General features: G+C 46.9%; 1 protein-coding gene across 2 annotated transcripts; it reads right to left on the bottom strand.

Moving 5' to 3' along the window:
* Positions 1-13,041: 13,041 nt before the first annotated feature.
* Positions 13,042-27,308, bottom strand: SAP30L (SAP30 like). Of its 2 annotated transcripts, none has more exons than XM_036313136.1 (4): positions 26,465-27,308; positions 22,014-22,136; positions 19,813-19,833; positions 13,042-18,218 (listed from the first exon to the last, which is right to left on the bottom strand). In XM_036313136.1, the coding sequence occupies exons 1-4, from the start codon at positions 26,660-26,662 to the stop codon at positions 18,090-18,092; spliced, it is 471 nt and encodes a 156-aa protein (XP_036169029.1). In that variant the 5' UTR covers positions 26,663-27,308; the 3' UTR covers positions 13,042-18,089. The 2 variants fall into 2 exon arrangements, with proteins under 2 accessions (XP_036169029.1, XP_036169028.1); XM_036313135.1 differs by having other exon boundaries at positions 19,735-19,833; positions 26,465-27,307.
* Between the last annotated feature and the right edge of the window lie 286 nt (positions 27,309-27,594).

Below are 27,594 nucleotides of genomic sequence, written 5' to 3' on the forward strand. Positions count from 1 at the left end.
CTTGACCAATAAAACATTTTCTGAAATCGGAGGAAGCCTGTGTGATGTCTTGGTGGGTATCCCTGGCTTCATTGTTTCTGCTAGGTAGAGAGCCTCCCGCTCCTACTTTATTCGATAAATGCCAAAGCAAACTACAAGTCACGTCAAAGGGAGGGGCAGATAACGGACTTATTCCTTGAAGGAAGAACAAAGCTCTCCTTAGAACATAACTGTGGGACAGGATAACTTCAGTGAACTCACAGAAAGGAAAACTAGAAAGGAATTAGACCCAGATTGTCGGGCTATGATTTAGGTGGGTCGGCATTTGGGCTGGTCTAACACCAGGTCCGTATGAAGAAAGTGGGGTTATTAGGCAAGGGCAGTGAAGCTGGGAAGAGAGGGATGTGTTCAAGCATACGGTGTTCATCCACATTAAATGAAGAACATAGTTGTGTAGGTAATGGTGCGGAAACTCACTCGGAGCCCAGTGCCCGTGCCAGGGCCAACGAGAATCTGCTTAGCATAGCTCCCAGCACACAGTAAGGGCTCGACGAGTCGAAACAGCTATTATTTTATACGAGAGCAAAATAAGATTGTGAATGCTTATAGTTAAATTGAGACATTTAGGTTTCTCTCCAGCAATAGCGCACTCAACAAATAATTGTGAGAGCATACGGACTGTGCAAAGGGGTGGGGGTATGTGCATGCTAGTTCCGCCACTTGTGTAGGAGAGCCATCTCTGCGCTCCCACATGCACACCCAGGGCTGGGTGTGGGGGTGAATAAAAGAGGGTGCATTTTTGGCGAAGTCTGGGCTAAACTGGGTTGGGCAAAAAGAGTGTTACATGTCCCTGAATAATAGAGTACAGAGAACTAGTTTTGCTTTGCTTGCCCGCAACTGTGCTAGGCACTAGGCTACGTGCTTTTATGCCTCTGAACAGCTCCCCCGATTGCCTGAGGGTCGCATGGTCTGCAGTGCTTGTACGGGTCGGGTCTCCGGTGCTGCCTCTGGGGGAACACGAGCGTGAGTCCCTGGGTGCTTTCTAGCCCCACACTGGGAGCTGGGGGCCCTGGCTTGGGGTCCAGAAAGGAGACCCCCGGCAGCTCGGGGCCAGGTGTGTCCAGGCGCCTCGTCCTAGCATCGGGGTGAATATAGGGCCCCATTAGTCTTGGCTGTAAACACCGTGGCAGGGGCCCAGCGGCCACGCGGGCCTTTCCGGACACGAAGGAGTTAATAAAAGGTGTTTTATGGACGTGAGGAAATGGTGGGGGAGGTGTGAGCCTCTCCCCACTCCTACCCCCCTACTTTTTTCTTTTTTCCCTCTCGCCACCCGCCTCCAGATCAAACAGGCCGGTGATTTAACTAGGGCAACACCTCGCGGTAATGAGCCGTCCTGGCACACCCCTCCCCCGGCCTCAGTTCCCGGCCCCAGGCCCGAAGGTCCCTCGGGCAGAGCAGAAAACAAAAATCGGGTTTTTTTTCTTTCTTTCTTTCTTTTCCTTTCCTAGAGCTAGAAAGCCCCTTAGAAATCCTGGTCCGCATGCACCGAGACACTGAGGCTCAGGGAGCGAACCCATCGACCTGCGCCAGCGCGCAGGGGGCCTCATGGGATTCGAACCCAGGACTCCAGTTGGGTTTTCAGACCATCCTCAGTCTCACTGCTGAGCGCGCTCTGGGGACTATTTTTAGTTCCCAAAGTATCCGAGGCACGGGAAGAATGCGCACCGGGTCCCCTTTCTTGCGTCCCGTCCAGTGAGAGGAGAGAGGATACCGAGGGGTACCGCCTGCGCAGCCCCAGCCACGTTTGCCTAACCAGGCCTCCTCGGAAACCCCAGCGGCCCGGGCCCAAACCCCCATTGAGCGGGTGGAGCCTCAAATTCGGCCCCAGCCACGTCTGTCCCAATCTCAGACCTAGGACCTGGGAGTTGAGACGGGCTATGCCCACTGAGGGGGTCACTCGGATGTCCTCCCACTTTCCCCAAGCCTCATTCCAGGGGCTTAGGTGCCCAGCCCCCACTCCAGGACTGGAACAGCGGGACCCCTGGAGAGGAACGGAGTAGTTCTGGGTTCCAAGAAACCGGTCTCTGCGCTGTCTCTCCTCTCTTCTCACCGAGCCTCTCACCCTTCTTCAATCCCCTCCTGTGAAATGGCTTTAGAACCCGGTCTTTACTTTCATATTCTCTCCCACGGTTCAATGCTGTTTGCCAGAAACCTACCTCAACCGGGCTGTGGCAGAAGCAGTGCCGTTATTATTATTTTTAAGGGCATCACCTTAAAAAAAAAAATCTAGGGATAAAATGGAATGGTCATGAACTTAAAAGTAAATTCCAGGAATTTCTCGTAAGGAAATACTCATTGGTGTTACAAACCTTTAACTACAGGACTAGTCTACTAAGGAGTGAAAAATAGGCGAGGACCCAGATGGGCTATAATTACAGAATTATAGCTGGTTAAAGAAATCCACCCGTACAGTGGGTTACTACTCAGCCACTAGAAAAAAATGTGAGGGTTGACATGGAGATTGTTCATGATATATTACGTTGAGGGGGGGGGGGACTCTCCCAGGTTACTGAAGACTGTCCATCCTGACCTGTTTTATGTGAAAATAAATTAATGAATGAATAAACATTCATGGAGAAAAAGTGGAAGAATATACATCAAGACATTTACACCTCTACCTCTGAGTTGAGGGAATAAGGATAATTTTGATTTTTCCTCCTGCGTATTTTTTTCCTACTCTTTTCCCTACGATAGTTTTCTATTGATTTTTATGAGAGAGAGTGGAAGGGGAGAGACAGAGAGAGAAAAATATCGATGTGGGAGAGAGACATGGATTGGTTGCCTCCCACATGCGCCCCAACCAGGGCCAGCCAGTGATAAAGCCTGCAACTGAGGTTCATGCCCTTGATTAGAATCAAACCTGGGACCCTTCAGTCTGAGGGCCACTCTCCATCTACTGAGACAAACCAGCAAGGGCATCTACTTTCTTTTATACAATGAATAGTTTTACAATAAAAAAGTAAGCTGCAATTTCCTTCTAATTTCTCTGATTGTCAGTGTACACTGTTTAGTCAGTACATGTTAATTGAGTACCTAGCTGTGGGTATAAACATAATGAGTAAGAAAGAATCCATATAATCACCATCAATTAACATACAATAGTAAATATTTGTCTCGAAGAGTTGCTTTTTCCTCCTACACAGTAAATAAAGACTTTTCTCTCACATTTAAAACCTATTAATACATGAAATAATAACAACAACTAAAATTTATTAAGGAAATTATGGAAGCCCTTGGCATGAATTATTTCATTAAGCCTAATGAGAATTGTGTGAGGTTGATACTAAGGCAGCTGAGGCTCAGAGAGGTGAAGGACTTTTTGTTCAAGGTCACATGGACCGTGAAGGCTGACAGAGCTCGGATCAAAGGGCGGGTCTTGCTGTCTCCAGAGACCTGGCTTTTCCCCACATTTCAAAGTGCCTCCAGGATGTACGTACGTGTGTGCATATACAGCCTCTTAGTCTGATCTTCCTTGGTAAAGTAAGGTAGAGAAAGAAAGAAGGGATTTTGGGAAAGGATCTGGGATTCCAACTCACCGGGAATCCTCTTCCTCTGTCCCCACTCAGAGTGGATCCATGTATATAGTGATGAAGGGGTGAGTTTCTTGATCCCCAGATTCTTTCCCAGCTGTAACACTGAATCCAGGAATCGACTTTCTGCTGGTGAAAAATTCAGAATGTTATTCTTTGCCCCAGCCTCTGATGTTTGTACAGCTCATTCACCTTTCCTCGGTACCTTCACTTCTCTAAGCACATTTTCCTCCCTAGAAACTAGAAGGAAGCAGGGGCAGGGATTATGGCTCCTCATGGATAGAAGGAGAAAGGAAAACCCAGAGAGGTGAAGTGACCAGCTCAGGGTCACACAGCCAGTCAAGGGATTAGAAGGCAGCCTGGAGACGAGGCCCAGGGCTCTCTTGCAAAGGGCTATGCATCCTTTCTCTTCATGCAACCAGCAGCTAAGCTTATGGTCTTGCTAAATCCTCATAAAAGAAACGAAACTAAGAAATCAGCCAATCTCATTTTTAAATGAATAGTGACTGGGAAGAAAAAATATGCAAGCTCTAAAGTGTCTGAAACCAGTCTCCTGATTTAAACTGAATTTGTTTGGAAAAAAAAAAATTTTTTTTTAAAGCTGAGTTTTTACAGCTGAGCTCTCCCAAACCCATAAAAAAACAAGGTTTATATGGGAAACAGTGAAAGACTCTTAACTATAATACACAGCGTCTAATGTAAGCAGACATAGACACTATATAAAGCTCCTACAAATGTTATTAAAACAAACAGAAATACACATTTATCCCCACAGAATGGACACAGAAGGCATTGGACTTGCGAGCTCCAGAAGTCTTATGTTCACTGAAATGTTCAAAGCACCCCAAAATACTGGGACTTCACAGATCTAAACATTTCTCTCATTTTACAGAAGGGGAAACTGAGGCCCCAATGGGAGCGGACCCAAGGTCACATGGGAAGTTGTATTTTTCTTTTCCCTTTGTTTACTTAACACCTTTTACTTCTAGTGCAGGTTAAAGAACAATACAGTGGCAAGAGACCCTGAACACGTTACTGAGCCTCAATTTTCTCATCTACAAAATGGGAGAGATCACTGCCTCCACTTGCCGGGGTTTATGAGCACTGAATGGAATAAGGTGTGTGAAGTACTCAGCATGTTCTCCACTGCAGAGCTACCTTTATTACATTATTTAATCCCTAATATAATCTTGTGAGGTACTAAGAATTTATTTAAGTTTGTTTGCTTGTTTTGGAAATGTAGTGCATATTTCTGACAGGCCCAGAAGGTAACAGTGACTTGCTCAAGGGCACACAGCTAGTGAGTGCATTCTTGGTTCAAAGCCCTCACATTCCAAATCATGAAGGTAAATTGAGAGGCAGGTAGGTAGTAGCAGTTGAATTTCTGAAACTATATAAGGCAGCATTATACAGTTGAAATATAACGTAAGCCACAAATACGAGGTATGTATGTAATTACAAACTTTTTAGTAGCCACATTAAAAAAGTAAAGAGAAACAGATGGAATTAAATTTAATATATTTTATATTCTTTATGTTAAATATTTATTTTATTTAATATGTCTGATATAATTTCAACCTGTAGTCAATATAAATTTATTAATGAGATATTTTACTTTTTTTTAATACTAAGCCTTCAAAATCGGGGGGGAGGGCGTGTTTTATACTTAAAGCTCTTCTCAGTTTGGACCACAGTGCAAGCGTTCAATAGCCACATGTGGCTAATGGCTGCCATATTGAACAATGCAGGTCTTAAGGCTCATGTAGCAGGAATATTAGACACATAGCTTTAGTTAATCATATCAATACATAGCCTCTATTTACTAAACACTTAATGTGTTCAGGCAGCAGTGCTCAATATATATGGGCTCACTGACCCCTCCTAACAACCACAGAGGGGAATTTATTCATGGTCACATCACTATCAAGCGGCAGGGCTGGCATATAGACCCAGGCCCATCTGTCTCCCAAACCTGCCCTTTTAGCTGCTGAGTTCCATGACTTCCAGAGACACCTGGGAACTGTGTGTAGTTGTGCAGTGAGATGTGGAGGGACCTTTGGAGGTTGCACCCAGTGGGTGGAGCCCTGGGTTTCAGATTCAAGTCGACCATGAGTCAGGTGACCTTGGGCCAATCATCCTCTTGAGCCCCAGTTTTCTAATCTCTAAAATGGGCTAACAATACCTTTCCTCAACTCACGGAACTGTCAGGCTAAAATAGGAAAACCAGCCCTGGTTTGGCTCAGTGGCTAGAGCGTCGGCCTGCGGACTGAAGGGTCCCGGGTTCGATTCCAGTCAAGGGCATGTACCTTGGTTGCAGGCACATCCCCGGTTCGGGGTGTGCAGGAGGCAGCTGATCAATGCTTCTCTCATCGATGTTTCTAACTCTCTTTCCCTCTCCCTTCCTCTCTGTAAAAAATCAATAAAATGTATATTTAAAAAAAAATTTAAAAAAATAGGAAAGCCAGATCCGCTGGTTGGATAAGCTGTGTGGCATAGGGCAGGCTTATTATCCTTTCTGAGCCTCAAAGCCCTCTTCTGTAAAAGGGAAAGCAGAGTAGCTCAGAGATGTGAAGGTCCAAAAGCTCTTAGCCCGGCCCAGAACAGACAGTAGTAAACATGGGCCATTACTACTGCTGCTGTTGTAGTTGGGGCTGGGCTGCAGGGCCTGCTTTGGAAGCAATAGGGAATGGCAGGTAAGGGCAAGGGGACATGGCTTTCCCCTGCCCCAGCTCTTGGCTTAGGGTAGTATTCCGGCGGCCCAATGGGGTGAGGGGGTGTTCATGGGAGTGTGAGAACAGTGAGTGTGGCGGAAAGGGCCCCAGACCCAGAGGTCAAGAGAAGGGGGTGCGGCCTGCTGTGTGACCTTGAGCATTTCCTTGCCCCGACTGGACTTTGGTGCTATTTGTAAAATGAGAAGGTGGGACCAGAGATCTAAGTCCCTTTCTGCTTCGACTGTCTAGGTTTTTACAATAGTATTTAGTAAATGGTGCTTAATGAATAGTATTTATAACATTGCATCTGTGAGGGGGACAAAAAATGCCCCTGAGCCTCCCCATGCCTCCTCGGGCTACCACTAGGGGAGGCCGCCACCTGGTGGACATACTCCTTCCTCTGTGTTCCGTAGGGAAACCAGGGAGGACTTCCGACTCCACAGTGACTCGAGAGCCCCAGGGCCCGCTTTTCCTAACTTTCTTTGGCAGTTTCAGGAAAGAAGGGACGCAGAAAGTTCACAGAGCCGGGAGTCCTGGGAAGGCGGCAAATTCCTGAGGGATGATGGGTTTTACAATCCAAGTTCTCTGAGGCTTTCTTCCCTAGAGGCACCTTGGGGTAGGAGTCTGTATTTCCGGATTACAAAGTCTAAAATGCATCACACGTTTTCTTCTTCTGATGGGGTGGGAGCCACTGAACAAAACACAATCTTCTCCTGGTAACTACAAATTCTTTTGCCACCATTGCACTGGGCTCATGGCCTGCAGAGGGCGGCTCCCCCTGCCCCGAATACCTGACTGGTGGCTTCCGGAATTCCAACAGCATTCGCTACCCTGCCATCTCCCACACTGTCAGGATCTGCTTCCCTCTGTGGTAGAGGCTGCATGGGACACGGAGTCGGATTAGCACGGGTCCCAAATCTGGCTCACCATAAGACCCTGAATAAGCTATCTATTTAACTTCTCTGAGCCGCAGTTTCCCCACCTGAACATTAGGGAGGACCACTTTTTTGCAGGTTTGTGTGAGGATGACTGCCAGAAACAGTAATAGAACAGAACAGAAAAAAATATTCTAGCAGAGTGTCCAGCACCTAGGAGGTGCTGAACGAACAAAAGCCATCATTTCTGCGGGGATGTCATCCTGAGCACTTTTTCACGTTCAGCTTTGGAAACATTCCTAGGGCGAAATAGGAATAGAATTCGTTTGAAAAGTGGTATTAGAAACCAGAAATAAAACACCCTTACCATGGCAGAGGGTGGAGCCTCCGTGGAACTGTTCAAAGGGGCCACGTTCACCCTCGTCTAGAGGAGATAAACCCCAGGGGCAGGCTGGGGTCTTGTCTGCGCCCCCGTCCTCCGTCTCTGCGTTTCGGACAGCTTCCTCGGACACAGTTCCACCTTCAGGCTGCTGCTCGCTGCCTTGGCTGGGCCTGCCCCCTGCCCGCTGACTGTGCCCCCTGGAGCCTGGTCCACTCCTGCATGCGACACGTGGCTGGGCTCAGACGCGCTCCAGCGGCTCAGAGTTCTCGCTTGCTGGTGGCCAGCGTCCTCAGGAAGCGGCCCTAGCCACCGTCGCTTAACTAAGCTCACGACATGGCTTCTCTAAGACGGCCAGCCCTTTACACACGCACGCACGCACCCACTCACGCACGTTCCCACCCACGCACGCACGTTCCACGCACCCACTCACGCACGTTCCCACGCGCGCACGCACTCACGCACGCACCCACGCACGCGCCCACGCACGCACCCGCCCACGCACGCACGCCTCCCCTGTGCGTTGGGCTCCGAGCCTTCTCGCAGACCCCTGGTTTTGAGCAGGGGGTCTGCTTCCACCGCTGTCTAGGTATGAACTCCCTGAGATTCCCGGCTCCTGGGGGACAAGCTGTTTGCAGAGCCCCGCAGACAGCTGACACGCAGCGGACACGCATTTTCTTGGCCACATTTCGTTGTCTGGCTTTGTTTTTAATGGCTGTAGGTTTGGTGACTCCCAAGGTCAAGCTCCTCACTCTGGCCTCTGAGGCTTTCCGCTCGGGACTGGACTTCCCTCATCCTAAGTCTCCTGCCTAACCTGCCATTTCCTTAAAGGGCCTGCTTGGGAGCCTCTTCTTCCAGGAAGCCCTCTTGATTTTCAGAAAGCCTCTTCCTTCCTATTTTACCCTTTCTCTGAATTTTATAGATACAGAAGATATAGTATGGCTGTACACGGGGTTGGTAAATAGATGCGTTGATATGCCTGCAATATGGTCATAGTCACATTAAATACAGCTCTGTATGTGCATGTACACAGGGTGTCCCAAAAAATGTGTACACATTTTGAATAATTATAAAGGCATGGTGAGTTAAATCTGAAAAGAAACATCAATGGAGCTATCAGCTGTTAAAGTGTGTATACATTTTTTTTGGGGGGGCACCCCGTATACACAGATGTAACTATGCATATCCACATCGTATATACTCATTAATATAATTTGTATACATATATAGTATACATATCTAGTATTTTTAAACTAAGAATGTCATTAAATATTATTTTATAATTTTGACATATATACTTATAATACTATGTATTATAATATATAATTTATATATAGTAATTATTGTAAGTATATAATGTAAAAGTATAATCTTTTTAAAAGCAGTCCCCTATTAGTTGAGGTTGTTTCCAGTTCTTCCTTGTTCTAAACCCATGGTCGGCAAACTGCGGCTCTCGAGCCACATGCCGCTCTTTGGCCCCTTGAGTGTGGCTCTTCCTAAGCCTTAGGAGTACCCTAATTAAGTTAATAACAATGTACCTACCTTTATAGTTTAAGTTTAAAAAATTTGGCTCTCAAAAGAAATTTCAGTCGTTGTACTGTTGGTATTTGGCTCTGTTGACTAATGAGCTTGCCGACCACTGTTGTAAACAATACTCCCGTGAGATGCCAGCTTATCCGATTAGAAGGCAGCAGGGCACAGTGGATTCTGGGGTCAGATAGGCATGCCTTTGACTTTCTTCCCCTCCACTTTCTAGTGACTTTGGACAAGCCATGTCACCTTACAAACGTCTGTTTCCGTATTTATAGTGTAAAGAGCATAATTGTATTCGTAGGGTCCTAAGGCCTGTGAAGTGATTAACACAATACCTACCACATACTCAGTGCTCAGTGAGAAAGCAGCACTGTTTGGGAGGCAGAGATGAGGATTTGCTTTGACTTCCCCACTCACCAGTGTGACCTGAGTATCATTATTTTGTAACATGTGACAATACCCAGGGAATCAAGTGCTGCCCGAATTTAAGATTTGTATTATTGTCTTTTACTGCTCTTACTGTTTTCTACAGGTTTTAGGAATATGTAACTTAAACTGTGCAAGCAAAGAGTATGTTTTTTGAAGGCACTTAAAAAAATTGCTTTGCTATTTTATAGATTTGGTGAAAATGGCTCAGGCCCATAATAAACAATTTAGACAATCCCCCAAAAAGCACAGAGGAGACAGTCAAACTCCAGATCCCACCAACAGACGTAGCCATGGTTGGCATCTTGGTTGCACCTTCTCTTACTGGCTACCCTGGGTACCCAGGACAGGGCAGGCCAGGCTTCAGCTGTTTCCTACATGTTGACTTCAACCAGATTGACTGTTAACAGCAGTGTGCTCCAGCTCTGTCCCTCTCAGCCAACCTCTGACAGTTTCATTAACCCCATTAAATCACGCAGGTGCCTTCACACCTCCTGGGCTTGTTAATCTCTGTACAGCTCTGGTAAGTTAAAACCTGGCTGGGAAGTTGGATGTACCTTGTTAACCTCCATTAAACCCTATTAAATTTCCTAACTATAGTCTTAGTAACTTCTAGGAGTCCCTCATTAAAGTTTAGTAAATCCAGTTGATGGGGGGACAGGGGTGACTGTTGTGGCTGCACTGCTTCAAAGCGTGACATTCCCGAGTTCTTTGATGGTGGGGTTGACAAGTGTCCTGATCCCGGAGTGCCTCTAGCTGTCATTGCTACTTGGGCAAGTTCCTCAGCCTCTGCATTCACACCTCTGTGAACTGGAGTTAATAACAGTTCCTATTTTATATGACTGTAGTGAGATTGAATGAATCAATGCAAACTGTAAGACTAGAAACATCTCTGGCATGCATGCATACTGCACTTACAGCTCTTATTATTTCTGGATATGAAATACTTAGAAACCAAAAAACTGTTACATAAATGGAAGATTCATTGCAGACATTAACTGTGTCCCCCTACATGCCAGGTACTGTGCTGGAAACTGTGGATTATTTTTACTCTGGTTTTTTTGTTAATCCTCACCTGAGGATATTTTTTCAATTGATTTTTAGAGAGAGTGGAAGGGAGGAAGAGAGAGAGACACACAACGCATCGATGGGCTGCCTCCCGCACACGCCCCGAAAGGGCCAGGGATTGAAACTGCAACCCAGGTATGTGCCCTTGACTGGGAATCAAACCTGCGACACTTTGGTGTGAAGGCTGACACTCTAACCACTGAGCACACCAGCCAGGGTATTTTCACTCTAGTTTTATGCAGACTGAAGACCATCCATTTGAGTGGTTCATCTTGATTGTCTTTGTGGCTGTGCAGGTCACTCTGCTCAGGCTCTGACACTTCAGAGCTGTTTGAGGTTGAACAGCTACTTTCTCTCCCTAGGTCTTAGGGCAGTGATGGCGAACCTTTTGAGCTCGGCGTGTCAGCATTTTGAAAAACCCTAACTTAACTCTGGTGCGTGTCACATATAGAAACTTTTTGATATTTGCAACCATAGTAAAATAAAGATTTATATTTTTGATATTTATTTTATATATTTAAATGCCATTTAACAAAGAAAAATCAACCAAAAAATGAGTTTGCGTGTCACCTCTGACACGCGTGTCATGTTTGCCATCACGGTACTTAGGGGGTTGGGCTCAGTGCTCTCTAAACCTGGATGTACATGCAGATTCCCCAGATTTTGTACAAATAGTTTCCTGGGCCCCACTTGAGGAGAGTCTCATTTAGTAGGTCTCACTGGGAACTTTCAACCACAATCCAGATGAGGTTGAAGCTGCTGGACTGGGAAACCTCTGGAGCCGAGGTTTGGGCTTGAGTCTTACCTGGGCAAATTAAATTTGTATTCCTGGACTTCAGCCTCTGAGCTTTCCATTCTGAGGGATGTGGGCCCAGGAAGTGCATTGTAAGAATTCTTAGGAGATTCTGATGGGGTGGCAACTGCCACACATTAAAAAACCCTGAACCTCAGATGATCTGATATTCAATATTCTAAAGGTCTATTCTGAAAAAAGGGTGGTACATTAGGATGTGGGCTCATCCTTCTATGACAACTGATGTCTGTGGATCCTCAGAGGTCGGCTCCAGCAGGACTCAGCCTGTGTGGGTAAGCTTGGGGACAAAGCACCTCTCAGAGGTTCAGTGTGTGATGGGTTAGAGGACAGGGCAGGTTAGACATGTAACAGATGGGAGGGCAGCAAACTGGGGAGTGGAAACAATGAATTACGTTATACCTCAAATGAAGAGGCAACACACTATGAAAATTGGAACTTCCTTTGCTTTCTGAAGGAAATCAACTCAGGGAGCCTCTAAGTCAGTGGTTCTCAACCTGTGGGTCACGAACCCTTTGGCGGTTGAACGACCCTTTCACAGGGGTCGCCTAAGACCATCCTGCATATCAGATATTTACATTACGATTCATAACAGTAGCAATATTACAGTTATGAAATAGCAACGAAAATAATTTTATGGTTGGGTCACAACATGAGGAACTGTATTTAAAGGGCCAGAAGGTTGAGAACCACTGCTCTAAGTGATGGCCTTCAGCAACAATCCATCATCAATCCCTGTGGTAGCGAAGACTCCAACCCATCCTACCCCCAAATGTCTCCTGAAAAGTCATCCTCCACACTACTGACGGGGGAGTAGAATGGGAGGGAAGGAGGAAAGAGGAAAGACACTGTAAATTTTGATGTTAGAGTTTTAGGGCTAACATGTATTACTTCTAGGTAATATGCTAAAACACGCTGCATTTCTTTCCTTTCATTCTACTGAGGACAGAGGTGTGCTAAAACGGCACTAGTGACATGTGAAGTGAAAGACCAGAGTCTGAGGCTTGGCTGGGCAAGGGCTGCATCCCACAGGGCTGGGTACCTTCACTAGTAAAGCTCAGTCAGGTAACCCCATCCTGCCTGGGGACTTCATTAAAAGGCTGATTCTGGTTCAGTAGACGGCTTGGCAGGTGAGGAGGAAGACAGAGATTTCTAACAAGCACTCAGAAGATGTGCCAACTGTTAAAAATAATTTTGGGACATTTAAACATTGGGCTATTTACATAAAAGTCTCTATTTCCAGCTCCTCTTGTCAAACTGCAAGAACTGGCATTCCCACATGGCAACAATGGGCTGGAGCTGGGTAGTGGCTGCCCTCCGAAGGGACCTGAGTTTTCCAGTGTGCAGCATGCCCCCTGCATAATTTCCATTTGCAATTCTCCATCCTGTTTACTTAGGACTTTCATTTTACAGATGGACAACTACAGGCCCAGAGAGGGAAGCTGTTTGCCAGGGTGTCTGGTATGCTGCACAGCATTTAGGACTCGTCTTATGTTCTGATCTACACTCACTCGGTGTGCCCTGGGACTGGATGGGGGAGTGGAGCAGCTCGTACTGGGAGCTGGGAGGAAAGACCACTATCACCAACCACTGTGCTTTGTAGGCAGGGCCCGAATGAGAAAGTGAAAGCAGCTGAATTTCATGTGGACATTCAAAGAGAACAATGGAGTGTGTCTCATTACTCATTCAGACCGTTTATTAAGAGCGAAAGTCGGGCTGTCCCATCTGTGTGATATTGCAACATGAAAAGTCACATACATTACTAAGGAGACCCCACAGAATTGAGAGCCTTTCAACAGTACAGAGCCATAGATTTACAAAATTAAAATACAAATGATCCCCCACGCTTGGCAGGAAACATGTACAATATGAGGAGGCTTGAAATGGAAGGGCACTTGCTTTTCAATAAGGCAGTTACAAAATGGAAAGAAAACCCACACCCCCAACACTCTGATGGGCGTAACGGATAATAGAAATGTAAAACAGGGATCCTGTACAACCCTGTCATTGGCAAAGATGCGTTCACTAAGTGAAAGCAACTGAGGGTTTGTTTTAAGATGCAAGCTAGATGAAATAACTAATTGTAGACATTCTACCTTAAGAAAAGGTCCCGCCTTGCCCAGTCTACCTGAAAACATCAGATCACCTTTACCTTTCCTAACCATGAATGGGAAACAGCAATAAAAATGAAAGGAATAAAAAGGCACCCCTAAAGCACCACGCTTCCCAGGGCATGTTCCCGAGCTCACCTGTCCTTTAGTTCAACTGTTCAGCCCACAAAGGGGCTGGAATGCTTGTGCAACACAGGGCCACAGAGCTGTCTGTACCATCAGCGCCAAGTGAATCACACAAGCTCCAATAACGACCTGAAAGGCCGAGGTCTGACCAACAGATGACAGAGCAAGACCACTTAATTAGAATTTAGAGTCTAGGACAACACTAAACCCTGCCAGGACTTTTGAATCCTCGTCTTAAAATTATAGGCTAGTTCTATTCGCCCCTCCCATTCGTTTTACAAAACTCAACTGAGTGCTTCAGTCCTAATCATTCACTCAACCTTGAGTTCTACAGGTTGGTCTTGGGAACCTCTACTCAGTTGCAAGGCCTCAAGAGTCTGAGGCAGGTCACTTTAGACTGGATTACAGTCATGCTGCAGGACGAGAGGTTAGTCCAGAGAATGCCATGTGACTCAAGCAAAGTTTTTTGGATTTTAGTTTCCCCATCTCTAAAAATGAATTGGACAACAGCAACCTTATAGGACTTTCTAGCTTGAAAATATGGCACTACTTTGACACTGAGATATGTGGTGCTTCCACTCCCCCAGGTTCCTTAGCTATTTTCTTGGTAAAAACAGTATGTGAAGTACTTATAGGAATCTTAAGGTACAAGCCCTCAGCAGCCATAGAAACTTTAAACTCCACACAGAGCAATATTTTAAGATTTTCTAGGTAAGGTTTTCCCTAAGTGCTGTGAGCATCAATTTTTGTGGGACAAATACAGAACTAAGGCCTCCTCTGTCTTGAGTTTTTTTCATCAGGCCAATAGGACCCCTGCCTTTGCTGACGCCCTTGATCAGCTTCAGCAAGAACAAGTGAGCGAACCAGGCTGGTGGGATTTCCTCAACATTCTCCAACAAGGAACTAAATGCACCAATACTCAGGGGGCTGGAGAGTGAGGACAACCAAGTGTCTATCTGCTACCTGCTCCTTTTCACAAGACACTTGTTATGCCCTGGGACAGTGCCAGCCATTAGATCCTTGACCAAGATGAGCAACTTCTTCCATGTGGCCCCCACTGGGCAGAGACTCAGATGGAAGTTACAGAGAACAAAAGAAAGGCCAGAGGTTTGCAAACATAGAACCAGATACCCCCAGGAGGTAGTGAGTTCTCTGTCCTCAGAGGTGTTTAAGCCCAGATTATTCAAACCCTTGGTGGGATGGCTGTAGGCAGAATGTCAGCACCTATGGCTAGACTGGATGGAATGACTTAAAGCCCCTTTTCCAACTTTTAGATCTTCTCATTGTAATGATTGAGAGCCTTCAGATGACTTCCAGCAGCAGCTACTTTGGGTTGGGACAGCCTATTTCAATAGGCCATGTCCCTGGAGTGAGCTTCTTTTCTTACCTTCTCCCTTCCACCAGGCAGTTGTCTGTAGGATATTACCAGAAAAATTTCCACAAAATAAACAGCTGAAATGCCAAGATTAGATGCAACATTCCAACTGCAAACAATTAGGAATCTGTCTCCGAAAGGCCAGCAGTGAATATCCAGCCATGACAGGAACATCTAGCAACGTGGCGGCTGGAACACATAAGTGAAATTCCTCTTCATTTCACGTCAGTCTTGAATCCTTAATCTTTCGTGGGATTCAGTTGTGATCACTGTCAGGTGTTGTTGCCAACCTAAGAGCTTGTTCATTGAAATAATGAGCTTTCTGTTTGATTTTTAAAAACCTTAAAATGAAGCAACATGAATAGCAGGATATTGGCATTTCCGTGTGACAACGTTAGGGCATGTGAAGAACCACACCAGGCCGGAACTGAGGCAGGATTTAAGAAGACAATTCCAGTTCTGTTTCCAATTCCAGTTTTGCCCAGGAGCACCAAGAGGAGAGAAGGCAATGTTGCCATGTTACAGGTGGAGAGAAGCGCAAGAGTCCTTGACAGGCGGCATGAAAACGCAGGCAGCCAAGGCGAACACTGCTTTCCCAGACCCACTGCTCCCTGCAACCAGACCCAGCTGCTTTGGAGGGCTCGGCCACTCCACAGGCAGAGCCTCCTGCCACGAAAAGCCATGGAGACTGCACAAGAGACTAAGGCAAGTGGTTTAGTGGTCTGATGACAGAACAGACTTCTGCACACAGGACAAAAGGAAGTTCGGACAGCTTTGTTTTTTCTTTCACCCAACAAGTCTCCAAGGTGAAAAAGATACCCACAATCTCCACTTTCCAAAAGTAGCTCTCTTTAGAGGAAAGACAGCATGCGACCAAGCGCACACAGCATCTGGCTGAAGGGGGAGCTTCCCTGGGCTTCACTTTGGAACAGAAGCATTTTTACAGACACATGAACAGATGCATCCTAACCCACATGTGCTCTTACAGAAGTATACCGCTGTCTCTCTCAACTGGGAAAACAGATTTGCCATTAGAAGAACAGTGATGTGACCTACACATCCATCATTGGTTTAAACATCAGAAGATATACCTTCTTAAGAAGATAGGGACATTTCCAGAGAGCAGATTTCCAATGCCTTAGCCTACGGGCCCGGCTGCCCTCAAACTCCAGTCTGATGAGAAAAAAAGCCCACTGACAAAGAGGGCTTGGTGTCGGACACCATCAAAGCCTTTCTAATTCAGCCTCTCAGGAATAAAACCCAGAGAAGCCACACACCTTTGGGCCTTCTTGATCCTTCAGCTATGAGACGGTGTCTAAAATACATATTGGATCAGAATGACTAAAACACTCAGAGCACCCTGACGTGCCATCCACAGCCAGGTGTATTAAAATAAGACCCCTCACAGTCTAGAGTATGTTCTATGTACATTCATTTATACATATTTAAAAAGGCTGCCATCTGCTAGACATGCATTTTAACACGGTGAAAGCGTGCTGCAATGGAGCACACTGAGTTTTAGTGAGTGGTGGCCCCGTCTCCAGTCCACAGAAAGCATGGCACTGCTCCGCAGACCCGAATCCACCGCCCTGCTCAGTAGGGATTTCCATTCTGACTTCTCTGTGGTGCTACTCAGATGAAGCCATCTGTGAGACATTTAATTCTCTGCTAGGCCAGGCTATCCACTACTCCTTTTAGCATTTAAGGCTTAAGAAAGAACTCAGATTTAAAACCGAGTAAGAAAATGATACTTTTGATCCCAGTGTATGTCAAGATGGTCAGAAATTAGCATCTACATCTTTTTCTTCCCTTTCTCCCATTCCCTGTCCACACCCTATGCCCCCAACACATAGATTAGAAAATTTTGGAAAAGCAGACTTTTGGATATAAAGCTTTGTTTTCAAAGGATACTTTGGCTGTGACATAGATAGAGGAAGCTGAGTTTTTGAACATAAGAAAAAATTAGGTAATTATAATACTTAAAAAAATCATTTTAGCACTCTTTCTCCCTAAAAGAGAGGCAAATTGCTCATAAAAATGAGCATCAGATGGCACTGACCTTTGTTGCTCAAACCTAGAATTTCTTGCTGATCCCTGAGCTCAGGGCGTCAAGGCCAGTCAGACTTTATCCCAGCGCTGGATTTCTGAGCAGGAATCACATGGTCCTTGGCAGCTTTCTCGGTGAGTGTGAACTATGGATGGATACTTCTGAAAGTGAGCCCTAAACCACTAAGCATCTCCGTTTGCCATGGCATTTATGGCCCAGGAGAATGGCCTAAGTCGTAATGCATAACTTCACCCCAAGAGTGAAGCGTAGAGGCGTGTACCAAAGGCTGCATCTCCTGCGAGTGTCTCTGCATTCGCATTTCCGGAACCTCCACAAATACAGTGCGGCACATGCGACTTCCCTGAAGTACTAATTTGAGCTGAACCCTCTTGTTGGCTCATCAGGATTTCCTCCCCACTCTAGAAGGTAAGTGGTAAACCACAGAAATGGCAGAGATCTCACTAACTGGAGGAGCGGAGCAGATGTTACAAGGCTGGCACTATTAGTGACAGCTCAATTAGCCAACAGATACTCATTGAGTGCCTACTGTGCCTAAGGTGTAGGGCCAGCGAGGGGGACCAGGGTCAAACTGATTTGCTGATAAATATCAAAGTCTGCAACAAGGTCGGTCACCCACGTCCCCAGCACAGTTTGTGTCTGTTCATGCACCTCCACCATCACCTGTACTCTGCCGCTATTACGGGACTACATTTCACACGTGGCAATGTGGGATTATAAGGTGATTACCAAAATATTTGTATCCCTCATTTCTAGGAGCACTGACTTAATGCTGTTTTAAATGCTGCAATACATAATTTTTCTTTCATTCTTTTTATAATCTTGTTTGTTTCAGCCCAGTAGTTGCCTTAAAAGAAAGTCTTCATATACACATGCTGCATCAGGAGAATATAACCCTCCTGACCAAAAAGATTTACAGTATTTATCATTCAAACATTTTTATTTATAATAAAACTTGTAAGTCTTTATGGGCTTCAATGTAGCAGATATCACCTGTGCATTAAACATTATACTTCATTCCTGGAAGATGTGCTTCATCCTTACTCAAGCTGCTTGCTGCCCTCTGACTTCTGGTCCAGTCTACTCTTGTTACTCTTTACCATGTAGATGAAGTAGGCAAGGGTCTCTTTTTCATTCACAGGTATGTTCCTGAAATGTCGACTGACAGTCTACATGGAGGCAAAAAAGAAAAGAAAAGAAAAAAAACACACCAAAAACCATGCATAAATCAGGGCCATAGACTAAATTGTGCAAAAGAGGAACCAGGAAGTTGCTGCCAGAGCTATGGAGGGGGTTAAGATCACTACAGAACTCTGCAGAGCAGCAGAATGCAGACTACCCTTTTTCCCTGGGGTTTAGGTGAATGGTTTCCAGGCTTCCAAAGCAGGACTATAATCCTCAATACTCCCAAGATGCAAGTCTTTCTATTTTAGTGGCAGCCAGCTGCCCATCATGATCTCAAGGTCACCTCCACAGATGAAGAGACCGGGACTGCTCTGCTTGGCCAGCTGCTACCATAACCTCTCAGGCTCTGGTACTTGGCAAAAAAGTGTCTTTTTAAAAATTATGTCCAATGAGTAGCCTACTGAACAGATGTAAGTGTGTGACCCAAGAATTCATCTTGAAAGACACACCGGATTTGAAGAAAAATGAACCATTTACTCTCTATTCCTGAAACTTCGCTTTATTTTACAAGTCCTGAGAACAGGTCTCCTCTTGCCCCACCTTATCCTATCTCTTCCACCAGGGGTGGATACTGGCAAGTGGTGAATGCAGTCTTAAAGTAGGAAAGGCTTGTGTGCTCCTATGTTTCATCTGGATGCTGCTGAAGGAGAAGTTAAAGAAAAAATGATGGATCAGCAGGATACCTCTAAAGGAAAGACAAAAACAGTGGGGCTGTGAGCCTTTAGGGAATCTCTGAATAGACCGAGTGACTAGGACAGAAAAAAGAGAGAGAAAGAACTATAGAGTGGTTATCTCTGGATAGTAGGGTTGTATTTTTCTTTTCTCCATTTTCCAAATTTTCTACAATAAGCAGAAAAGGGGGATGAGAGAGTACCCACACTAGTGCCAACAGGACAGAAGTATCAAGCCAGGCTGTCATTATATTAAAATAATAGCCAATGGAGCATTTTCTACCATCCAAACTACGTTAACTCAGGGCAGGAGAAACCTTTCTTGGGCTTCATTCTTGTAATAAATATTTCCATTACCAACATCAGAGTAGAAGAAATCAAGGAAAAAAACAAAAAGAAGAAAAATAGATCCTATAGGACATGAGTGAAGGTTCTGAGATGATTAATCTGACACATCTGATATGCAGGAAGGACCATATCTATAAAGAATCTTGGAAAACAAGATTCAAGCAAGCAAACAAACAAACAAAAGAACACTCAGGGCTTAGAATCAGGAGTCCTGATGTTCCAGGCTCAATTCTGGAATCACACCAATTTGCTGTGAGTTTAAGCAAGTCCTTTCCTCTCTCTTGATTTTCTTTTATGAAAATCAGAGCCTTTCTAAGTTTCAAGCTGTGGGATTCTAAATTGTGCAAAAGATGGACTAGAAAGCTGCTCCCAGAGCTATGGAGGGGATTATGATCCACAGGCAAACAGAGCAGGGAGAATCAAGGTCACCATCAGAGGCACAATGGCTCTCTCTTCGGAGAGTGCAATTTTGTCTACCTACTTCTGCTAACTGGGCCTTATTGAAGCCTGGTCTGGTCTGCAATTTGTAGTGTCGTTTATAACGTCGTAGAGTGTTCACCTGTAGCTGGAACAGATCAACCTGGAGAGAAGAGGAGAAACACATTATGCATCACCTGAGCAGCCATGACTCACTGAGAGCCCACTATGTGCCTAGCACTACACTAGGGGTGGGGTGGATATGACTACAAAGAAGTCTTAGAAATGGTCCATTGAGGACTAATAACTAGCTGGGAGGACAAAAATAACAGTGGAACGAGTTCTGGCTGGGGAAGGCTGGTTCCAAAAGGCTGATGGAAGCAGTGAAGCTTAACTAAGGAGAGCAGGGTTTAGAAAGGCAGTGAGGAACTGAGCAAGGGTAGGGAATGAGTGAGAAGATCATGAGCACAGAAAGCCAGGAAATGAAGAGATGGGCTAGGGGGTCATAGGCAATCCTGATGGGGTTAAAGAGTGAAACTGGGTGGTAGCGTGCCAGGTGATGTTCCAGGAAGATGGATCTAGAGGTGGTTTGATGGGCGGGGACAGGCAGAGGGAGATGCTGTAGCAACGATCCAGAAGTGAGATGATGAAGCAGAGCTTTGGAGGGGTGGTGATGCTAGAGGGGGAAACCAGGCATGAGCAAAGGTCAAACCAGACAGACATCCTGAAGGAAGACAGGCCAGAGTTTGGCAGCAGACTGGATAGAAAAGCGTGAAGAACAGTGGGAAGTACTGTTATTCTCAAATAGTGATTTCCTAGGCTCAGCCTTCAGGTATCAGAATCCTTAACAACCCTCCAGAGAAAGCTCAAAAGCTACTGTGGCGAGTGTACAAATCAGCAGGTTAGGGTCAGGGTCTCTGCAGATGACTGGATAACAAAGGGGAAAGGACCCCCCCTTTTTCTCCTAACACAGAAGAGAGGAAAGCTGCACAGTCATGAAACATTGAAGGCCCAGAAAGTTGGGCTGCCTTTACCTGCCTCTAAAAGAGATGTTCTTGCTTCAGGCAGGTGGAGAGCACTTAAAAACAAAATGAATGATCAATATGAGGGACCAAAGTCCTTCATTCTTTTCAAAACATTCCTCAAACCTTTTTCTTTTTTTTATTTTGTGAAAAGCATTTAGAAATTGAATACATCCATTTCTTTATAAAATTTAATAATGCTAGAGGCAATTGGAAGATACATTAAACCAATATTAAAAAGGGGGCATAGGGAGGGGCAGAGGGAAAGGGCTATATTTTCAAAGGTTTCCTCATCTGCAGATAAAAGCCCACCTACTCCTTCTATTCCTACAGTCATTTCCACTGAGTGCTAAAAGGCCATTGCCTTATGAAATATTCATGCGTCAAATATTCAATGTATACTATAAACAGTTCTTCTTTGCTGAGTTAAGTGAAAACAATTTAAGTAGAAAAAGAATCCAATATTCCTTCCTGTAGCTTTGTTTAATGGACACTGGCACTCTGAAGGAAAGGCGGCCTCTGGTTTGAGAAGCCTAGGTCTCATCATCTAGTGCAGTGGTTCTCAAAATGGGGCAATTCTGTCCCCCAACTTTACCCCGAGAACATTGGGCAATGTCTGGAGACATTTTTTTTATCATCATGACTCAGGGAGTGGTGTGACTGGCATCCAGTGGGTAGAATACAGGGATGCTGCTACAGATCCTACAATTCACAGGACAGCCCCTACAACAAGAATTACCTGGCCCCAAATGTCAATAGTGCCAGGGTTGAGAACTCTGGTCCAGTATAATGACTTTGGAATGATCCTTGGGAGCAAGCCTGGACCAGGAATTGGAGAGTGACAGAAAATCAGAGCTGGGATAAACTGACAACTTATGCCTTCGTTTTGCAGCCTAGAAAACAGAGGGGAAGTGACTTCCCCCAAACCATACAAACTCAGCCTCCAACTTTAAGACAAAAACAAAGTTTGAAAAAACTTGACACTATGGTTGGATTTAATCATTTGCCAGGGTTTTCTTACAAAAAGGCTGTGTGGCCTACTGAAAAGGGCACTAGACTGGAGCCCCCAAACTGTTCGTGTGACCTCAGGTCCTTGTGCCTGTTTGTAAAATGATGGGGCAGTCAGACCAGTCAATTTCTAAGCGTTCAGCTCTCAGATTCAGTATTACTCTGATTCTGTGATTCACTTTTCAAATAAACCACAGCAAAACAAAGGGACTAAAATGACTTTTTAGCACAAAAAAGCAGACCAGGCCAGAGGTAAGGACCAGATTAGAACCCGTCCTTCCAGCTTTCTCAAGCCGATGTTTTTGACCGTTACCTCAGGAATGTCCGTGTCGTGCTCAGGAGAATCTCCTCCATCGTCACTTGTCTTCCTCTTCCTTTTATTTCGTACACTTTGGATGAAATTTTTGTGGAAATCGCAGATATACAGGTGCCTTACCTGATGGGAAGCAAATAAAAGTCAGAGTTGCCAATTCCATGGAAAGAGCATCTGTCAATTTAATGGGCTTCTCTCCTTTTCCAGGGACTGGAGAGGGAAGAGGAAGAACAAGGAGCAGGCCATACTTTCAGACGTTTCCTACTGAGCTGCAGAACAAGACATCCACAAAGAGAATACTACCATCACATGGGGGTGTATTATGAAAACCTGTGGTCCACATTCAGCAAGGAGAGACCCCACAGCAGAGATCATTAGGGGGAGGTCCCCTACTGTAAGGGAGGATTTACAGGTAGACAGGAAGCATTCCAGATGCAAAGAGCCAAGACTTAGAGCTTCAGGTGAAGATGACAGAGGTGTGAGTGAAGGAGCCCCAGATTAGACAGTGTTAGGCGGAGGTCACTGCCCATGTAGGGAGAAACTGGGGGGTGGGATGCACATCAGAACAGCTTTGACTTTCCTTCAGATGAGACAGAGTCCCCCAAGGATTTTGAAGCTGGGAGTGATATGACATTTTCAGACCTGTAGGAGTTGCGAACTTAAAAAAAAAAAAAGCAGGAGAGGGACTATGGTAATGGGATATGGGACACACTATTTTGACATTGATAACAGGATGACAACTCTCTGAAATACTTTATTTCTGAGCATCCGCTTCTAATTATTGCATTACCTCACAGCTGCTCCACAAAGAGAAGTGGAGAGAGAGGCAGACATTCTCACAAGGTGGAACCACACAGAAGAAGCTGCCCCCTGCTGCTGACTTTCTAAAACAGACTGGAGGCAGGATAATCAGTGAAGGCGGCACAGCAGCTGAGATGTGAAGAATATGCTTTTATTTAAGAATGTTGGTACCAGGTTGACTGGGGGAAACATTCAAAAACCTAACAAAAACCGAATGCCTGTGGAAATGACTTGGGGCTGTTGACACTGAAACAGATGCTGCACAGATGTTCTCGAGAGGCTTCTGAATTTCAGTTTATTCCTTAAATTCTTAAAGAGTAAGCTGATAAGAAACCAGCATCAATTAATTCAGGCCTTTTCATGGAGAAGATAACAAAAACTGCCTTTTATTCCAATGAATTACCACTTTCATGTGGTTGGATTAGTGAGTCACGAGTCGTTTTTTATTGCTATGATGGTGTCTTGCAGATAGTAGGTACTCAATAAAAGCCGTCCCATCAACATAAGCATCCCTTGCATCTAAAAGCAGTTTAGGCCAGTAAAAGTCACCATTTACATATGGTTACAAATCGGGACAGCTTTGCCAGATTCAACTTTGTCAAACGTCTTTCAGACACAGCAACGTGTCACTCTCCCTAAGAATCTACTTGATTTATACACCACTGGACATTATCAGGGAAGAGAGCAACTCTCAGCATACCCTACTTCCCTGCTAGGAAGCTGGCCTCCTGTTAGCCAGTTCCACATGTAAACTCTAAGAGACTGAATTGCTCCTTAAATTCACAGAGACAAACCTTGTACAAGGCAGAAGAGGTGATTTCCTAGAGTTGTGGCTGGGAGATTTCAGGTCAAGATAATAGAATAATGGAATAGTAGACGGAGGAAAACTTAGCAATCACCAGTGCAACCTCGCTGGTCCCAATCTCACTTTGTAGAGCAGTGGTTCTCAACCTTCTGGCCCTTTAAATACAGTTCCTCATGTTGTGACCCAACCATAAAATTATTTTCGTTACTACTTCATTACTGTAATGTCGCTACTGTTATGAATTGTAATGTAAATATCTGATATGCAGGATGGTCTTAGCAACCCCTGTGAAAGGGTCGTTCGACCCCCAAAGGGGTCGCAACTGACAGGTTGAGAACCACTGTTAGAGGGATAAACTGAAGCCACCCAGAGTAGGGAAATGACCTGGCCAAGGCCACTCAGGCCTTTTGACCCTGGCACATGTTTCTTTCCTACTCCAACAATTTCTTTATACTTCCACTTTTCTCCAGAAAAAAAAAGCCAGAATATGTCAATTTAGAGGACTGTTTAAAGGCATGTTATCCCATATAATAAAACCCTAATATGCAAATCGACCAAATAGGGGAAGGACTGGTCGCTATGACAAGCACTGACCACCAGGGGGCAGACGCTCAACACAGGAGCTGCCCCCTAGTGGTCAGTGCGCTCTCGCAGGGGGAGCACCACTCAGCCAGAAGCAGCCAGAAGCCGCTCACGGCTGGCGAGTGCAGCTGCGGTGGCGGGCTGCAGCAGCGCTAAGGACTGTGAGAGGGCACAGGCTGGACTGAGAGGACTCCTCGCCCCCCAGTGCACGAATGTAGTGCACCGGGCCTCTAGTATCTTAATAAATCACAGAACACTGCCAATGTCTACATAAAATGAGTTAAGCCCAAGTTGGATTTTTGGTGCTATTCTTTAAAAAGGCTCCCTGCTACACTCTTTTAAAGATAGTCATTATTTCTACTTAACCACTTTCAAGTACATACTGGTTTTCAGAAACTTCAGAGCTCAGTGGCCTTTGGGGGTGGGTGGAGAAAGAAGGGTGGTAGCAAGGGCTCTACTGTTTATTTTTCCTATTTCATTTTCTACAACAGCTAAACATTCCTGTAACACAGCAGTTCCTTAGAATTGAATTCCTGCCCAAGCCTGTGAGAATGAAATAGAATCCCTTTCAGAAATAATGTCTCTACACCACCTTGAAACGAATCGTGAGCAATTCCACCTCGAAACCCTACTCCTTCAGAAGCATTGCCTTTTGGGAAGTGCAGTGCCAGGCGTAGGCTGCTTCTCTTCGGGACAGTGTGTAAGAAACACTCAACATGGCCCAGCACAGGCTTTTCCAGTGGGGTCACTGGGTACATGGAGCCCCAATCGCAGCAGCACATTCATTCAGATGTGACAGCTTCCAAAGGTTTAAAAGAACTGGAAAATTCTTTTTCTTAAGGATTGGAAAATATTATTATCATAAGCTGCTCAAGTGAAGGCTCCCAACGAACTACACAGAAGGTAGGCAGTGTTTTCAAGAGGCTGAGTTCATTGCTTAGAATTAAGCATTTCACTTCAACATGTGCCCTAATCCAGACCACCTTAGTATCTAGTCAGCTGTTTGCTCTTCTTCATTCATTCACTTATTCATTGATAGAGGTTTGTAATAATAAAGCCATTAGTCCACCCCGACCATTTTAAAATAACATCTTTCCATTCAAGAATTGTAGGTGTATTATAATTAACTTTTAAAAAATTGAGGGTGGGAGGGAAGAGCCTGGAAGAAAGAACGGGGCCAATTTTTTTTTTTAATTTATCAGACTTAATTAAGCATGGGGCTTGGAAGTAAATCAGATAATGGGGTTAAGAAATTAACTGGCCTATTAGGTGCTGAGTGACTTTGGCATTGGCACTGCCTATCTCTGGGCCTCAGTTTCCACTGTAAAATCAGAAGTGGAAAAGTGGGAGTCCTTTCAGGTTAACAAGCCACCTCTGATTTCCCTCCACACTGGACAAATTTTGGTCCTAAAAGAGAAGGGATGTTAGGAGGTTCTACCTGAATATTAAATACCCCCTTTGCTCATTTCCAACTCCTAAACAAGAGGCTGCAGCAACAGATGTCAAACTGAAAGTTTCTAACTGGTTGACTATAGGCACGTCTTCAGAACTGTTAACTAGGGGAGGCGAAGTCACACAGGAAAAGTTTTCCTATAGTTAAGACACAAAACACAGGGCGTTTCTAGTCAAGGTAAACACACACACACACACACCCCTACTAGGCTTTCCTAAAGAAGTCACCCCTAAGAAGATGGATTTCCCTGCTTCCAGTCCCTTGGACTGCAAAGGCCACCTCGGAAGCCCTGGCCTTGGCCGTATTCCTGCCACACGTTAGAAAACCCCGTTTCCCTACAGCTGCCTGCGAAGCAGTAGCTCCCTGACCCTTTGCAGAAGCCGAGGCCGCGGCAGACGGGGAAGCAGCTGCCACCTCGCCTTTTCCGCAGGAATAACAGGGCGCTGAGAAGTTGGAGAAGAGCCGGTGCCTTCATCACCACTTCCCCAGCACTTGCTCCTCCATGGGCCAACGCACTGAGCCTTCCTCTCCCGGCTCCGCCATCGAAACCAAGAAAACGAGCTAAAAACTTGTCCATCTTCCCCGGGAGGAAGGGCCGTCGGAGCCCCCCCGCCCAACCTCCCGCATTTGGGCAGAATCCCAGGGAGAGCAGGTCGGCGCCGAGGCGGCCTTTGAAATCCCGAGTCCAGCTCCGCGTCTGCGGACCAAGGGCGGCGAGGCCCAGGACGGGGAGGGCCCCGGAGTCCCGCCCGCAGTTCGGGGGCAGCCGCCGGGAGCGAGCGGGCGCGGGGGCCCGGCCGGGGGACTCACGCTCTTGTCGATGTCCAGCTTGAGTTTCTTCTGCGAGATGCTCTTCTGGACCCTCTTGCTGAAGGAGGCGTTGCCCGCCGGCCGGACGCAGCGCTCGCCGTCCTCGATGAGGCAGCAGCTCTGGCCGTAGCCCGGGGCGGCGGCGGGGGCGGCGGGGGGCCCTTCGCGGCTGTCCTCCTCGGTGCTGAAGCCGTTCATCTCCCCGTCCCGGGCCGGCTCCCGGGGGTGGGCGCCCCTGGAGGCCGCTCCGCGGCCGCGCTGCCCGCGGGGCGGTCACGGAGGCCCCCGCGCCCGGGGGTCTCGGAGTCTGTCTCCAGAGCAGGCGCTGCCCCGCCGCGCGCCCGGGAGGCCCGGCCCCGCTCCGCCGCGTCCCGGCTCCTTCGGCCCCTGGCCCCGCGCCTCCGCAAAGCCCCTTCCTCCCCGGCTCCAGGCCCCGGGGTTGGCTCCCGAGCTCGCAGGGCCCCGCCGGGGGTCACCTGGAGGCTCCTCCGGCCGGGAGCCCAGCGCCGTTACCCTTCGGCGGGGGCGTCCGGGAGGGCGTCCCAGGGAGGGGCAGCTCCCCGGGGGCTCCGGGCCCGGGTGTCCAGACGGTTTCTCCGGCCCCCGCCGGCTCCCGCCTTCTTTCGGCTGCGGAGCAAACTCGCCGCCGGGCAGCTCCCTCGGGGTGGCGCGGCCTCCACGCGCGGGGCCCGGCCTCGAACCCGCGGTGCCCGGGCCCCGCAGCACGTCCGGCCCGCCCCACCCCTGCAGCCGCTCGGCTGCTCCCCGAGTCCCGCGGCAGCCCCTGGGCCGCCCGGCCGCCGCCCGCCCAACGCTCCGCACCACAACAGTTCGCTCCCCCCGCCCGCCCCGGGACAGCGGAAGTCCCGCCTCCACCCGGCCATTGGCGGCATTTGATCTCTGGGCGGGGCCTCCGCCGCCGCTGGCGCTCCCCATTGGTCCGCATAGCCGCCAGTCCCCGGGGCCTGGCTACTTCCTGGACTCTGCTGGGATGGGTTCAAAGTAGAGAAAGTGGAAGAGGGAAGAGTTCCCAGGATGAGAGAGGGGATCGGGGCCGCCGAGTGTCCTGGCCCTGGGGGAGGTGGCGACCCGGGACCTGCCTGGGCGGAAGGCCGGACTGCAGGAACTGA

This window comes from Myotis myotis, unplaced genomic scaffold (genome assembly GCF_014108235.1).
Source record: "Myotis myotis isolate mMyoMyo1 unplaced genomic scaffold, mMyoMyo1.p scaffold_m19_p_6, whole genome shotgun sequence".
NCBI classification, from domain to species: Eukaryota; Metazoa; Chordata; class Mammalia; order Chiroptera; family Vespertilionidae; genus Myotis; species Myotis myotis.

Bases quoted from the DNA above. Each gene is read 5' to 3' on its own strand.
- SAP30L (XM_036313135.1), bottom strand. From the start codon at position 26,662: ATGAACGGCTTCAGCACCGAGGAGGACAGCCGCGAAGGGCCCCCCGCC. The intron at 22,137-26,464 runs GTGAGTCCCCCG...GCTTCCCATCAG, and splicing joins AGCTGGACATCGACAAGAGC to GTAAGGCACCTGTATATCTG. The intron at 19,834-22,013 runs GTAACGGTCAAA...TCTTCTCTCCAG, and splicing joins ACGACACGGACATTCCTGAG to GTTGATCTGTTCCAGCTACA.